At 36.2% G+C, this 17,555-nt stretch overlaps 1 protein-coding gene across 1 annotated transcript in view; it reads left to right on the plus strand.

Moving 5' to 3' along the window:
- The window catches only part of LOC111158373 (G2/M-phase specific E3 ubiquitin protein ligase), a 65,800-nt gene that overhangs the window by 34,577 nt on the left and 13,668 nt on the right, over nucleotides 1-17,555 (plus strand). The window contains exons 5-10 of the mRNA XM_022520384.1: nucleotides 857-981; nucleotides 2,215-2,380; nucleotides 10,000-10,106; nucleotides 10,773-10,889; nucleotides 14,892-15,016; nucleotides 15,120-15,252. Coding sequence (XP_022376092.1) covers nucleotides 857-981; nucleotides 2,215-2,380; nucleotides 10,000-10,106; nucleotides 10,773-10,889; nucleotides 14,892-15,016; nucleotides 15,120-15,252 — 773 coding nt within the window. The remainder of the gene's footprint in view (nucleotides 1-856; nucleotides 982-2,214; nucleotides 2,381-9,999; nucleotides 10,107-10,772; nucleotides 10,890-14,891; nucleotides 15,017-15,119; nucleotides 15,253-17,555) is intronic.

Consider the following 17,555-nt stretch of genomic DNA (forward strand, 5'->3'; position numbering starts at 1 on the left):
TCCCAGGACCCTGGGATCATGACCAGAGCCGAAGGCAGAGGCTTTAACCCACTGAGCCACCCAGGTGCCCCCAAAGACCCTATTTCTAAAGGAAATTCATAGGTACCAAGAATAAGGACTAGAACATATCTTTTGTGGGGGATGAGGGGTGTCACTATGTAACGTTACGGGTATGTAATACTCTTTCATTTGGTTAGGATAGGGTGAGCCTAGCTGATTTATTTTCACAGATTGGTTTTTCGTGTTGTTTTGCTGTTCTCCTTGATGAATATTTCCTATTAATGTGGTTTTTTTTTCCTTTTTTTTTCTTAAGATTTTTATTTATTTGACAAAGATCACAGTTAGGCAGAGAGGCAGGCAGAGAGAGAGGAAGGGAAGCAGGCACCCCGCTGAGCAGAGAGCTTGATGTGGGGCTCGATCCCCGGACCTTGGGATCATGACCTGAGCTGAAGGCAGAGGCTTTAACCCACTGAGCCACCCAGGCGCTGCCTCCTATTTATGTGTTTTTTTTTTAATTGAGATTTGAGACTTTAATGTATAGCCATTATGTTTACAAACATTTAGTTGAAAATATTTTAACCAGTTAGGAAGGAAAAGAAGCTTCTCTGTCCTATCCACATGTTAGATTAGAGATGACTCTTACCAGAAATTGTTATAGGAGTGAGTCTTTAGTGTCCTTAGACTGTCTCTGTGTAGAAAAGGTTTTTTTGGAAATTGCTTTAATAAACCATCATCATAGCTGTTGTGTGATGAAAATAATTTTCAGACTCCCCACAGGAATATTGACTTATACCTTAGTCATACTATATTACTCAGATTTTGTATGTTATGTCCTCTGCTTCATATTTTCTTCTAGAAATGCTGTATTTGCAAGAAGACTGGTGCTTCAATCGGATGTGTTACACCCCGATGTAAACGAAGTTATCATTTCCCATGTGGACTTCAGAGAGAATGTATTTTCCAATTTACTGGCAATTTTGCGTAAGTTAATCATTGAATATGAAAGATAAGTGTTAAGGAAAGGTGGAAAATGGATATGGATATCCCAATGATATAAATCCTTTGTAAAATTTCTTTTCAGAGCTGTACTGAGTTTACATGTATATGTTACATAATATATAAATATGTGTGTGTGTGTGTGTGTGTGTGTGTGTGTGTGTGTGTGTATATTTTTTTTTATTGCTTCCCTCTTCCTTTTTGGAGTCATCTCTATCTGAAAAGTCTTGGGTACTGCCAGTCTTAAATGGGCTTAACAATTAATATTCACCTTTAATTTTCAGCTCTAGAATATAATATGAAACTGTTAACTTATTAATATTTTATAAAAATTTCCAGCTTACATAATTCTAGATTTTTATGTTACTCTTTAGATTTATGGTCCACTCTTCTTCCAAAGGCCATATGTATTTCTCATTGAGTAAATTGAAGGCACTTAAATTTGGTGGAGTCCAAAAAAATTAATACTGTGCCCTGGAGTGCTCCTTACAGTATTTACTTTCTGGATCCAGCTTTAAACATCAAGATTTATGAATTTTGGTATTTGATTTTATGAATGTTCTATTTCTTTTAGTTTTTGTGTTCTTGACTTATTTAATGGATTGTTAGCATGTATAAAACTGGACTTTAGCAAATGGAAATAAATTTAGTGGGTTAGGAATAGGCTTTTATTTATATTTTATGTTACATAATTAAAATATTTCTTTTTATGTTCCCTCTTTAATTTTATGTAATATTGAGTATAATGGTGTTGCTAACAATATTACATAGAATTCTCAACATAATACTAGTTACTGAAATTCTAGGAGTTAAGACTTTTTTTCCTTTTTAAGATTTTATTTATTTAAGAGAGAGCAGTAGCAGGGAAGAGAGGGAGAAGCAGGCTTCTCACTGAGTAGGGAACCCAACATGGGGCTCAATCCCAGGATCCTGGGATCGTGACCTGAGACAAGGCCAGATGCTTAATCAACTGATCCAACCAGGTGCCCCTCTATGAGTTAAGTCTTAGCACCAAAAGGTTCACATTCTGAAAGTCCTGCTCTCCTTGGTCATAGTTTGTGAGACTGATTAAGAATGCCAAAGTTCCAGTCTTGTAGGTTAATTATGAGGGAGATACAACTGAGTTTCCTCTTATAAATGTGAATTGTAATGCTATTGCTAGCCTCATTGTGTTTTGTAATTTATTAGGTGTTGTTTTTAAATAATTTACATTTTTAGGTCATTTTGTTGGAAGCATCGACCTGTTCAAATAATTACATCTAATAATTATAGAGACTCCTTACCATGTACCATTTGTTTGGAATATCTTGAGCCTGTTCCAACTTACAACATATTACGAAGTCCTTGTTGTAAGAATGCTTGGTTTCATAGAGACTGTTTACAGGTAAGTTCTTTTCTAGGCTTTTTCTGATACAAAATTTGTTCCTTGCTGATTTGAATTTTATTTAAGTTTATTTACTTACTGATTTATGTAATCTCTACACCCAACATAAAGCTCAAATTCATGATCAAGAGTTGCATGTTCTTCTGACAGCCAACCAGGCACCTCATGTAAAGAGTTGACCTGTGTCAACCTCTACTTGTAACTTAAAAACAGCTTTATTAGAGCATATTTTACATATAAAATTTGTTCTATTAAAGTGTACAACTAATATTTTAATAAATACCTTAGAACACTACCTTTTAATGTATATTTACACTTAAAAGTTTTTGTTGTTTTGACCTAAGGATTTTGTTTGTATTTCACAATGAATAAAACACAGATTTAATTGCCAAGTTCATTTACATATTTAAGCTTAGAAAACCAAGATATGTGAAATGATAATTTAGTGGGAAGCTTAAATATTTAAATGTTGAGGCCTTTTAAAGAAAAACAACTATGGTAAACACTTTATCACAGCTTCTTGACAGGAACTGATTACTGTTTATTGAATTAAAGGTATTCTTTTTGAATGCCACCTTATATGTCAAACCTGATGAGCTGATGTTTTGATTTTTTTTTTTTTTTAAGATTTTATATAGTTATTTGAGAGAAAGAGAGAATATGAGCTGGGGAGGGGGGAGGGGAGGGGGACCTGAGGGTGAAGGAGAAGCAGACTCCCTGCTGAGCAGGGAACACAACTCAGCCGAGGGAACATGACCTGAGCTGAAGACAGATGCTTAGCCAACTAAGCCATCTAGGCGCGCCTAATAACGAGTTTTTAGGCAAATATCATAAAACATACAACATTAAACACTTTAATATTTATTTGATTTAGAAAATTCTTGAAGATTTTAGGAAGATCTCACTTATTAATGACATCAAATATAATAGTGTACATGTGTGAAAGTGCCAACTGATAGACAATTACAGTTAATAGAATGCCAAATTAACAAAGGATTTAATTAAATTTAACACTTTTTTTAAGAGCTTGACTTTTATTATTGTTTAGTAAAATAAAATGTTATTAATGATTACAGGTTATTCACAAAAGTATTTTTGAAAGTTAGGGGAGGTTGTAAATGCCCTTATATTTCAAGAAAGTCTTAAAAGTACTAATAATAGTCAAAGTACATGAGTGAATCGAACAATAGACAGTAATTATGCCACAGTAGTGATCACTCAACCTAGTGCAAAATATACTTTCAAAATTATAGTTTATCCTACTAAACCCCTGCAGTTTCACTAGGGGTGATGTCCCCTGCCTTTGAAGTTACAAATCTTCTACGCCATCTTGATTATATGTAGAAACAGAGTATTCAGTATCTTAATGGACCATACTTTATAGCACACGTGGATAGAATGCGTGAAGCACAGAAGTTGAGTATGGGATTTGATGCTGCTGCCTACACTCAAGGTCTGTTGGTACACCAAAAGACCAGAATGGAACGACTTCAAAGAGAACTTGACATTCACAAGAAAAAGCTGGGTAAACTAAAATCTGAGGTCAAAGAAATGGAAAATAATCTAATTCAAAGGTACCTGAAAAGATCAAATTCCGTATATCAAATACCTTCACTCAGAGAAAGGCAGCAGTTGAGAATCTGTAATAGACAACTCCAGATTAACATTGACATTAACAAAAGAAATTGTCTTTTTCAGGTACAAGGACCACATTTTATTTTTAGTACTATTCGTGACTTTATGACAGAATTGGATTTGTAGATCCTCTACCACTAAAACCCAAAGATCAAGGGTCCACCATTAAAACACCAAGGACTCATTTTTTCCTTCCCTACCCCTCAAACCCTCCACCCTGCCTCTCAAATTCCTCATATCAGGGAGATCATATGATAATTGTCTATCTTTGATTGACTTATTTTGCTCAGCATAATGAAACAAGATGGGATCGGGAGGGAGACAAACCGTAGGAGACTCTTAATCTCTCAAAACAAACTGAGGGTTGCTGGGGGTATCGAGACAGCTGTTGGGTTTTGGACATTGGGGAGGGTATGTGATGGTGAGTGCTGTGAGGTGTGTAAGCTTGACGATTCACAGACCTGTACCCCTGGGCCAAATAATACATTATATGTTAGTTAAAAAAAAACAAAAACAAAAACAAGGACTCAAGACACAGAAAATGATGAGGGGTCTCCATGGAATTGTACTGCCTGTATTTCTTTGAGTCATACTTGACTGCCTCAATCTGCTGTGAACAGTGAAAGATGCCAAGGCATTTCTGAGCCAAAAGGCCCTATATCTCTAAAATCACATCTGAAGTTCAAGAAACTAGTCTGTCGTCAAAGTTCTACAGCCTCCTAGGATTTTGTCAAATTGAAGGTGTGGCAAGATGGTGCTCTGCTAATGTTAAATAACAGCCCACAGAGGTAGTAATACCTCAGTCCAATGTCATGGACAGTTGAAATTCGTCCCGTGAATGGTAATCTGCTGAAGATTTGATTGCCTGCTTCCTGATCATGTACAGTGTTCTCAGGAGCCCATTGTGGATAATTCTCAATGTATTAATGCCTAGGTGTTCCCAGCACCTTTTTTTTTTTTTTTTTTTTTTTTTAAATTCAAGTTAGTTAAGATAAAGTGTAATACTGGTTTCAGGAGTAGAATTTAGTGATTCATTGCTAACATATAACCCTCAGTGCCCAATACCTTTGCCTCTCATGTCACTACTGAATTTTGATAGGGTGAAGGAATAGAACAGTGGCTTTCTTTCTTTTTTAAGATTATTTGAAAGCTAGAGTGTTGTGGGGGAGGGGACAGAGGAAGAACAGGGAGAAAGAGAATCCTCCAGCAGACTGCCTGCTGAGCCTAGAACCCAACATGGGGCATGATCCCTGGACCCAGAGATGATGACCTGAGCCAAAATCAAAAGTCAGCCACTTAACTGACTGAGCCACCCAGGCACCTCATACCTTTCTTTCTTTTTCTTTCTTTCTTTCTTTTCTTTTTTTTTTTAAAGCCTTAGGTGAAACACTACTTACATTAAGAAAAGAAACAAGGTTTAATTCTTTAAAAACTGCTGCCTCATGGTGCCATTGGACAGGGGACAAACTTCATGATTTCCTGGTACTCTTGGCCTTTTCTTTGTCTGCCCTAAAAATGTCTCCACTCTGTGAAGCCAGCCTGCATATAGGGTATAAAGATGAAAAGGAAAGCAGCATGCATTGTCTATAAAAACATACAGTGAAATATCCCAAAGCTTTTCCTACTGTACCAGTCTCTTGAGTTTAAGTGATTTCTTTCCTTCTTTATTGTTTTCTTCTATTTCTATATGTATAGTACAGTAGTCTTTTGTTAACTGATTTTCTTTTCCCCTTTTAGTGATTAAGCACGATCGTGTCCCTTTTTAAGCCTTACCTGAGAGAAGTGCCTTAAGATAAAATTTTTATTTCATTTCATTTAGTGAAATGAAACTGCACAAAATAACTTTCCTCTGCTTATTCTGTACTTTGCCCTTGTCAGTGCTGATGTTCTACGAAGATGCAGACAGATGGTGCCCAGTGAACTGCAGGAAATATTACAAGACTCATGTCTACAAAGTCACACCATATATTGACTTTAGCAGTAGGTGACACGACACAGTGTGAATCTTCCACAGGGAAGCTTAAAATATATTTAACCCAATGATAGAGCAACAAGGTTAAGCTTGTTTCATCTGCCTGGTGTCCCTTGTTTCATCTGGAAATTACTATTGGGAAAGTACAGTTTTCAAAACCAGCAATAGCAGCAGTACCGACAGTCTTGGTTTCCAGAGAGGTTTAAATGCCTTACTGTTGGGACCCTCAGTATCTAAACATAACGTGATGGCAGTATCGTGTATTTGTAAACCAAAGCTAATCATATTTAGGACAACTGAAGAAAAGCTGGAAAAAGAAAAAGCAAAATTTGAACACTGAAGCAACCTTAAGCCATCTCTTTATTCTGATAATATATTTTTATAAAGAGCAAATATTCAGATGGCCAGGAATATATATAACTAATATATAACTAAATGAAATCAAGAAAAAGAAATAACTATACATTAAAAAAACAATTATGAAATTATATATCCATACTTACAGTGGGGTGAAGGGAAGTGCTGAAAATGTAACAAAAGGTAGGAGATCATGATGACTAACATGCAAATGGATATTTTTAAAATAAGTAGGATTATTACAGGTGATTTATATAAGTATCAAATCCTTGACTTCCAGGCTTAGCATCTGGTATATGGGAAGAAGTATGACAATTCTAGTTAATGAAACCATAGAACCAAAGCCCTTATATATGTGGTGCATTTTGTTTTAAAACTACGCCTTCATCTGCAGTCTGTGTGAAGATTGATTAAACTATTTTTACTTGTTTTACTAATAAAAACATAATTTGGATAAAGAAAAGTACTTGATTAATTTTTCACATGAGGCTTGAACTTTTTTATATTTAGGATTATTCTGTTAAAAGTGTCAGGATGAAGCCTATTTTGTTGGTTAAATTTTATAAATTTTCTTTCTTTTTTTTTAAGATTTTTATTTATTCATTTAACAGAAAGGGAGAGTACAAGCAGGGAGAGCAGCAGGCAGAGTGGGAGGGAGAAGCAGTCTCCCTGCTGAGCCAGGAGCCGGATGTGGGATCCATCCCAGGACCCTGGGATCAGGACCTGAGCAGCTGCTTAAGGAACTGAGCCACCCAGGCGTCCCTATATTCTGTTACTTCTTATAAAGAAGTATTTGTAAAAGTATCTAGGGAATGTAGTTCATAAATACCATAAAAACTTATCTTTACCTAATGAGGAACAATTTCACATTGTATGAGAATTTTACAAAAGTAATTTACCTTAATTAAGAGTTTGTATTTGAATGAATGTAATTGCTGTCAAATATGTCATCTTGTTAATTTTATAAGGGCATGTTATTTTTCAAAACAATTAAGATTTGCCTCAGTCAACAAATAAGAAAATAAAAAAGATTTGCTTCAGTTATTTGTTAGTAATGAAATGCAGAGAGGTTCTCAAACTTGGCTCTAGTATTCATAGAGCTTTTTGTGAGCACTGAAAATACCAAATTTCTAATCCTGTCATTAAAAAGTGAAAATAGGGCGCCTGGGTGGCTCAGTGGGTTAAGCCCCTGCCTTCAGCTCAGGTCATGGTCTAAAGGTCCTGGGATTCAGTCCCGCATCGGGCTCTCTGCTTGGCAGGGAGCCTGCTTCCTCCTCTCTCTCTCTGCCTGCCTCTCTTCCTATTTGGGATCTCTCTCTGTCAAATGAATAAATAAAATCTTTTAAAAAAAATTAAAAAAAAAGTGAAAATATTATTACTTAATGTAGGTCTACTTTATGCAAATGTAAAACAAAATCACAGCCATATGGACACTTCCCTATGACATAAATATGAACATGCAATTGTTACTTGATTAGAGACCAGTAAGAACTAATTCTTGAGTCATGTTCTGTAAAGGAGCTACAGTGCCTTTTCCATTTTGTCACAAGTCTTAACTGTAATAGTGAATGGAGTCTACCCTGTTATATAACAATACCTGAAGAAAAATATTTTTATTCTCTGAACTTCATTAATACAAGAGTTGAAGGAAGAACAGTCCTATAAATAGAATGAGAATTGTATGTAGTTAAGCATATTTCATCTTTTGTAGCCTCTACAATGCTATATACATTGGGATTTTATAAGGAGAGAGTGAAGATTAGTATTTTAAAGCTAACTTCTCATTCTGTGTGTATAGAGAATTGCCACTATTTTTTTTTAAAGATTTTATTTATTTATTTGATAGAGATCACAAGTAGGCAGAGAGGCAGGCAGAGAGAGAGGAAGAAGCAGGCTCCCTGCTGAGTAGAGAGCCCGATGCGGGGCCTGATCCCAGGACCCTGGGATCATGACCTGAGCCGAAAGCAGAGGCTTTAACCCACTGAGCCATCCAGGCACCCCGAGAATTGCCACTGTTGTTCAATTTGGATTTCTCCATCATTGCAGTGGTCTTGTATCTTCTTTATGCCCTATGTGGGTTGTTTTTTTTTTGTTTTTGTTTTTGTTTTTTTTTTGGCTCCATACTAGGCACTCCCTTGTATCATATCTATTTACTAAGATCTTGATATCTGTGTACAATTATTACTAAAGGCCTTTTAGGTTCAGACATTTCAGTAACTGGTTGCTTTCCTCCCACATTCTTTGTGTGTATGTCCCACTTGGGACTAATTTTTTTGTTGTTTTGTTTTTAATTTTATTTATTTAAGTAATCTCTGCATCCATTGTGGGACACAGACCTATGACCCCGAGACCCAAGAGTTGCATGCTCTTCTGACCGCTCCAGCCAGGTGCCCCGCTGCTAGTGCTTTTTGAACCTGAATTCTTTTGTTTTCTTCATCATTCATAAACCATCCCCAAGTCTATCAGGTCTACCTAATAGATATTTTCTGTATATCTTTTTTTGTTCCTAACCTCTGCCTTAAACCCTCTGTGATATAACTTTAGACACTTAAAAAAAAATAACTAGACTTTTGGAGGGGCCTACTAACTGGCCTTTTCTCCTGCATACCTTAATCTATATTAATTCTTCACATACAATATTGGCTTTGATTTTTCTGTCTAGTCTCATTACTGAGTTAGACACATAATGTAATTGCCATTATGTAATCCCTAAGCATATTATTAATTAGTTCCCTGATCATGTTGTACTCTTGCCATAGAGACTTGGTATATGCAATTCCCTATCCTTGTAATGCCTTTTGTCCCATTTTCCTGGCAAACCTTTGTTTCTTCTTCCAAACTTAACTTTGACCTCACTATTCTTTTGACATTTTTGTCAGGCTCTTATGTAGGCTTAGGTACTTATTCCTTTCTCTTCCATGTATATACTTTAAAACACACACACACACACACACACACACACATTTTACAAAGTCATATAATTGTATCTCACCATTATTCCTTAAAAATAGGATCTAAGTTATTTTGTTTCTATTTTTGGTACATAAAATAGTGTTTGTTACCTACACAGTACGAGTTAAATAGCTGCTAAATGTGCGCTACTAGTTTTGTTTTATTTAGTTTTGTTTTTAGGGATTGGCTACTCTTTCTAGTAGGTTTATACTTTTCTGTTCCTGAGTTCCCGCTGTCTGTGGCTTCCGTATATCTGTTTACTGAAGCAGTGAGAGTAGGTTTTATACTTCTCCCCTTTTAGGAAAAAAACTAGCTTAGAGATTGAGTTAAAAACAGAATCAAGGATTGTTTTATAAAGTAACACTTAAACATTCCTCCTAGATGAAGTAATTCAATATTCTTACTGCTTTATTCACTAAGAGTGATGGACAGCTTGATATGTGGGGAAATGACATTGAATAAAAAGGTTGAGAAAGATAGATGTAAAGCTAAGAACAGCCAATTCATTAACTTTTTGGGGGGGGGGAATCTCAAAATTTTAGCAGTAGAATAACTTCATTTACCAAAGCTTGAGAACTGGCATAGAAAATATGTTTTCATAATATACTAAGTGAAAAGTAGCACATATTCTGTTAGCTATTATAATTTATGACCTGATACCCGGTTAAATTGTTAACAGTAGATTTCCTTTTTTCCGTGATAGGTTCAAGCAATAAATGCAGGAGTGTTTTTCTTTAGATGCACAATATGCAATAATAGTGATATATTTCAGAAAGAGATGCTAAGAATGGGAATTCATATTCCTGAAAAGTGAGTACCATTTAGTCTTTTAACAAAAAGATTTATTTTCGTTAAATGTAGGATTTAATAACAGTTAAAGTAATCACTTATGTCTATCATAGAGAAGCAGTCATTTTAAATGAGGAAATTGAAACCTACCCCTACCACGGCTTCCTTTTCCTTCCCAGATTGCTAGTTCTTAAGAGCAGGGACTGTGACTTTAATGTCTCATTAGTTGACTTATAGTCTCTTAATAAATACCTCAAGTGTATACAATATTAATTGATTGACTTATACACAAGTATAATCAGATTTCAAAATGGCATGTATAAATTAAGAGAAGATGTGGTTTAAAATATATAATAAGGATTTTCATAATACTTATAGATGAGGAATCCAGAAATAATGTTATTAAACTTGAAATTTAAAAATTAGAAGTGAAATATTAGGAGAAATTAAGTTCTAAAAAATTTCTAATGTTTCATTTAACATTTGAAAATTCACTGTGAGAATAATTAACTGCAGGATAAAATGATACTAATAGATACATATCTTGAACAGAATGATGAATCCTAGAAAGAAAGTTTTTTCCTTGCTCCTAAGTGCGTGACAAGTTTTTGTTTTTAGATTTCATTACTAATCCTTTTATGTAACATTTTGGTTCAAAGTGTGTTTTATATCTTTCTTTGTTTACAGAGATGCATCTTGGGAATTAGAGGAAAATGCTTATCAAGAACTTCTGCAGCACTATGAGCATTGTGATGTCCGAAGATGTCGTTGCAAAGAAGGGCGAGACTATAATGCACCTGATAGGTATATTGGGAAGTCCAGTTGTGCTTATTGTACTTATTTAAACTGTCAGCTAAGGAAGTGGTTTTCTAGTTAAATGTAGTTTTGCTCTTAGGATGTTTGAAGTTTTAACTTGAGAAGAGTATATTTATTAAATGCATGTTTACATCTGTTTACAGATAAATTATTGCTATCAGCATAGTTGGTAACTTACTTCTGTGGTGTATTTTCATGAGGCTTCATTTCCTAGAGCTGCACTCCCCTATATGGTAGCTACTAGCCACATGTGGCTAATAGAGCACTTGAAATGTGGCTATTCCAAATTGAGAGATGTTATAAATGTGAAATATAGTGAAGACTCATTGTCTTAATTTGCTATGGCTGCTGTAACAACAGATACTTGTTTTCTAACAATCCTACAGACTAGAAGTTCAAAATAGAGGTATTGGCAGGTTTTACTTCCTCTCTCATTGGCTTGCACATGGTTTCCTACTAGCTGTGTCCTCACATTATTGTCCCTCTGTCTGTCCTAATCTCCTTTTCCTATAAGGACACCAGTAATATTAAATTAAGGCCTACCCTTATGACTTTATAATATCTTAATTATCTCTTTGAAGGCCCTGCTCCAAATACACATAGTGAGGTGTACTGGGTTTTAGGACTTCAACTTATAAATTTAGAGGAGACACAATCCAGCCCATAATAGTAAGACAAAAAGAACTAAGAGTATCTTATTAATAACTTTTTATATTCATTACATGTCAAGCAAATAATAATTTAGAAATGTTGAAATTCATTTTACCTACTTCTTTTACCTTTTTAAATCAGGTTACTAGAAAAATTTAAATTCATTAAATGACTTGCATTGTATTTCTATTGGATGGCACTGTTCTAGAGCTTAAAGTAATCTAGCAGTGTTCTTTTGGATCACTATAAAAAGGGTTTGATATTTGAAATTTATTGATTATTATTTTGAAATGTCAGTAGATACTGCCTCTAAATTGACCCATTATTTTGTGCCTTCCATGTACACTATACTGTGTTGGATACTAGAAATCCAAACTGTCTTCATTTTTTTTTTTTTAAAGATTTTATTTATTTATTTGACAGAGATCACAAGTAGGCAGAGAGGCAGAGAGAGAGAGAGGAGGAAGCAGGCTCCCCGCTGAGCAGAGAGCCCAACTCGGGGCCTGATCCCAGGACCCTGGGATCATGACCCGAGTTGAAGGCAGAGGCTTTAACCCACTGAGTCACCCAGGCGCCCCAAGACTGTCTTCATTTTTTAAGATGCAGAATAAACAGTAACAAATCCAGTTTTCTTGAATTTATGGAGGATATTTCAATAAATTTTTAATATCTGTTATACAATCTTAACATCGCAAGCTGAAACTTAAAATGCAAGGCAGAATATTGGGAGCCTTGTTTCTCATGGAAAGTGATTTGGCTGAGTATGCTATTATTTGCAAAGACGCAGCTGATGTCTTCCCAGTTTTGAAAAATTTCCCTAAACAGCTATTACCACTCATGATTTCCCATTCTGGGCTGGGTTTTTTCTTTTGTTTGCCTGTTACAGTGTAATTGACATTATTGGAATTTGTTTTTGTCATTAGACTAAAAATTATTTAAGGGCAAAGATCTTACTGAAGATGTCAGGTATGGTATATTCTTGCTTATGTGACTGGTGACCCTGATTATTCGTTTGTAAACCTCTAAAGGGTTGTGCTAAGGCACAGATGAGATAATGTATATAAATGTGCTTTGTAAATAATAAAGCACTTTAGATTTGTAAGAAACAATACATTTACGAATATTGATATTTTCTAAATTTATTTTGGGCTATTTTTTTTTAAAGACTTTATTTATTTGACACAGAGAGAGAGAGCATGTGAGCACAAGATGGCAGGGGGTGGGGGGAGCAGCAGATAGAGGGAGAGAGAGAAGCAGTCTCCTGGCTGAGCAGAGAGCCTGGTGAAGAGCCCGATCCCAGACCCTGGGATCATGACCTGAGCCCAAAGGCAGACACTTAACTGACTGAGCTACCCAGGTGCCACTATTTTGGGCTCTTTCAGTTAACCTGTATATATTGCTTATATATTATTGATCGCCCAGTCAGTAGCTACCAAATTCCCTTCCTTTCTGGCAGCTACTTGAGATTGCTTTCCCTTGTCTTTTCTCCTGGGACACAATACTAGCCATCTGAATTTTTTTTTTTTTTTTTTTTTTTAATCTCACTCCCTCATCCTAGTGATAGGAAGCTGGTTTTGCTGAAAGGCACCATGGTGTAGTGGTTAGGAGAATGGGTCCGAAGCCAGGTAGACTAGGTTGGAAGCCCCGGTTGGAAGCCCCGCTCTGGGACTTACCAGCCATGTGAAATTAATTAGGCAAGTTATGTATCCCTTTATGCCTTGGTTTCCTCCTCTTTAAAATGAAGGATAAGGGGCACCTGGGTGGCTCAGTGGGTTAAAGCCTCTGCCTTCAAATCGGGTCATGATCTCAGGGTCCTGGGATCGAGCCCCACATCGGGCTCTCTGCTCAGTGGGGAACCTGCTTCCCTCCTCTCTCTGCCGGCTTGTCTCTCTGCCTACTTGTGATTTCTCTCTGTCAAATAAATAGATAAATTCTTAAAAAAAAAAATTCTAAAATGAAGGATAAGGGGTGCCTGGGTGGTTCAGTTGGTTAAGCCTCTGCCTTTGACTCAGGTCATGGTCCCAGGGTCCTGGGATCGAGCCCCATGTCTGGCTCTCTGCTCAGCAGGGAACCTGCTTCCTCCTCTGTCTCTCTGCCTACTTGTGATCTCTGTCTGTCAAATAAATAATAAAATAAAATCTTTAAAAATAAAATGAAGGATAATAACGATTTTTCCTATCATTTAAAATTACGAGGATTAAACTTTTTATGTAGACTAAGAACTAGGGCTGGAATATAGTAAGCACTCATGTTAGTTGTCCTCTTTCTTTCTCTTCATCCTTTGGCAGAACTATCTGGGAAAGTGGGGGAGACACGCAGAGAGGACACATACCTCTATACCCATATCCACACAGAGAGATTCACCCACACCTAATGAAGGGCAGGGTATCCAACTACCTCTTTCTTTCTTTCTTTCTTTCTTTTTTTTTTTTTTTTTTTTGAGAGACAGAGCATCGTGTACATACATGTAGGGAACAGGGGCAGAGGGAGAGGGAGAGAGAAAATCTTAAGCAGGCTCCACACCCAGCATGGAGCCTGACACAGGGCCCCATCTCATGGCCCTGAGATCATGACCTGAGCCTAAATCAAGAGTCAAATGCTTAACCAACTGAGCCACCCAGGTGCCCCCCCAACTACCTCTCTCATCACCTACACATCCACACACTCAGGGAGTTTGTCTCTTTTTATTCATAGAGCGTATACTCATAACCAAACAAAAAGTAGGCCCCACACCTATACAAAAAATGTGAGTATGGACTGGCATACATCACACAATCCAGTAGAGAGACATGGAGGTGGGGTTGGAAGGGAGCAAATAAGAAAATAGAAATATGAGCAAGATGGTAAGTCTGGATCCTGTTGAGCTGCACAATACTGGGTGTCTAAACAAGTTTTATAGGAAGTAATTCCTCACAATGAATGTGAAAAATAATATTTTAAGTAAGATAATGTATTTACTGATGCTTCTTCCATGTTGGCTACATTTATATAGCAATTTCCCTATGAGCTAGTAATTTCCAAATATAAAAGAAATTTTTTTCCTTCTTAATCCTATTCTTTCTGGTGTTTATGGTCTTGTGTATGTGCATGTACATGCTGATATTTAGTTTAGGTATTTTAAGTTAGTGAATATTTAGAGCAGGAGGTTACAAACATAAGTGAAAGAGAAAAAAGAAAAAGAGTCATGTAGTTTCAAAGCAGATAATCTTATTTTCCCTCCTTTGGAAGAATAGTTGTTTATATGTGAGATGGGCAGTATGTCCTGTGGCAGTGCAGGTGGTTGGAATTAGACCAAGTTAATACCAAAATGTAAACATCTGCTTCTGTTTATTTCCTCAGCAAATGGGAAATAAAGCGCTGTCAGTGTTGTGGTTCTAGCGGAACACATTTAGCTTGTTCCTCGTTACAATCATGGGAACAAAATTGGGAGTGTTTGGAATGTAGAGGTATTCTCTACAATTCAGGTAATATTTTGTAATTTTGAATAAAGATGTTTTTTGAAATGTATATTATTTTAAAATTCTTCCTGTATATCTGTATTGTTAACATTGGGTTTTAAATATACAGAGGATTTCCAAAAAGCCAAAAAGCATACATTACCCAACACTAATAGTGTGGGATTAACTGATTGTTTGTTGGAAGAATCATCACCTAAATTACCCAGACAGTCACCTGGAGCCCAGCATAAAGATCTTCTGAGGTATGTATTTTGAAATGTAGGAAAATACAAAACTCTTCTTCTTTTTTTTTTTTTTAAGTAAGCTCTGTGCCCAGTGTGGGACTTGAACTCATTACCCTCAGCTAAAGAGTCACATGCTTTCCCAACTGAGCCAGCCAGGCATCCCTATAAAGCTCTATTTTGAGAAAATTTAGACTGGGAAGTGGTGTATATATATACATATGTATATATACATATACACACACACACACACACACACACACACACACACTTGGAATATTAACTGACCTTAGTATTCTGGAAGAGTGTTTTTCAAACTACAGGACCAAGATTTGATCATGAAGTCATTGCAGCCAGCATTAATAAAAAGAAAACAAAACAGGATAGAATAGAGTGTGAAATACCAGATTGCATTGCAAATAGGATATATATGAAATTTATTTTATTGTATACTGAATTGTGATATAAAATACATATTATAGATCATCGTCAAGGTAATATAAAATATCAAGTACACCATGTTACTTGGTTGAAAGGAAGGAATCATGTTTAATATAGTCATTTTTTTTTAATTGTATAATCATGTGCTTAATATATTTGCTGTCAGTATTGGAGGTCTAAATGTCACCTCTTTAGAAATTTAAGGCATACTTACAAGTATTATTATGTTGTATTATTGCCTACATATTTTCCTACCTAGGCTGGTTCACCCTGTCCTTAAGTAACCTGGTGGTTCCCAGCTTCTGGGAGGTCACCATATTGATGCCAGACTTAGTGCAGACACCCAGTTGGCATAGCACACGACAGCCCAGAACTCCTGTGCTCAAGTGATCCTTCTGCCTCAGCCTCCTGAGTACTTGGGACTACAGGTGTATGCCACTGTACGTAGTAAAATAAGTAACTTTTAAAATCATTCATAACATTTAAATAAGACTAGAATTATAACTTAGTACCATGTCCAGGTATTTATTTCTTCAGCTTAAGTTAGAATTTTTAAGTATATGTAGCTTTTAGAAGAAATACGCAAAACTAACGTAAGTAGCTAGATGAAGTACTTTCTTGTTAAAAATAGTATCAGGTTAGGGATACCTGGGTGTCGGTCAGGTGTCTTTCCGACTTTTGGTTTTGACTCAGGCCATGATCTTGGGGTCCCAGGATCCAGCTCCACATGGGTCTCTGTGCTCAGCAGGAAATCTTGAGATTCTCTCACTCTTCCTCTGTCTCTCCCCTGACATCTTCCCACATCCCCTGCTCCCAGCACATATACCCATGCACACTCTCTCTCTAAAATAAAATCTTAAAGAAAAATAGTATCAAGTTAAAAGTTAGAAGGTAAAGAGAATTTCTGCAAAAATACTTGATAAGTGGATTTATAGATGGAAGTGGAATATGAAGTACTATTCAAAAAGTGAAGAATTGCTGTTTTAAGATACCACTTGCGTTAACTGAAAACTTATTACAGATGTTTTTATAATATTTTTAGTATCAAAAAAGATGTTCACATTACTTTTAAAACTTTTAATATGTAGGTTTCCAAAGATGTTATTTCAGGGAAGTTTGATTCCTTGTTCCATGCTTTAACGTCATATTCTAAAAGAATAACAACAACATTTCCATTCCAGGTAGGAGTAAGGAATCAACCTGCTACACAAAGGCATATTTCTGAAGGATTGTTTTACTTCCAAAAGACTTAAGTTTTCCTGCAGTCTGGGTTAATGAATAGGGGGTGTGTGAGGAAAGAAAAAGCAAAGCCTGATCCTCACTGGGGCATCGTAATGTCTTATGATGAGAAAAATTTATACATGATATAGAAAGATGATCCATGGACATTGCTCCAAACGAGATAATTTTGAGTACATTAATTTCAATTACAGATGGAGAAATTGAGGCAGAGACATTTGATTTGGTCCGTACAATTGCCTGGAGATCTTTTTGTTTTGTTTTGTTTTTTTGCAATTTTTTTTTTTTTTAATTTTCAGCATAACAGTATTCCTTGTTTTTGCACCACACCCAGTGCTCCATGCAATCTGTGCCCTCTCTAATACCCACCACCTGATGGCCTGGAGATCTTAATAAGACAGCTTGGTAGGCCTCATGCTCAGAGGTTCTAATTCTGTTTACTTGCTGTCATGGCTCAAAAATTTGCATTTCTGGGGCAGCTGGCTGGCTCAGTCCGTGCAGTATGCAAGTCATGATCTCAGGATTCTAGGTTCGAGCCCCACATTTGGTGTAGAGATTACTTAAAGTCTTTGGAAAAAAATTTTGCATTCCTAACAAGTTTCCAAATGCTGTTGCTGCTGTTGGTTTGGAACCACACTTTAAGA

The sequence above is a fragment of the Enhydra lutris genome, unplaced genomic scaffold (assembly GCF_002288905.1).
Source record: "Enhydra lutris kenyoni isolate GAN:26980312 unplaced genomic scaffold, ASM228890v2 scaffoldscaffold4, whole genome shotgun sequence".
Lineage (NCBI taxonomy): Eukaryota > Metazoa > Chordata > Mammalia > Carnivora > Mustelidae > Enhydra > Enhydra lutris.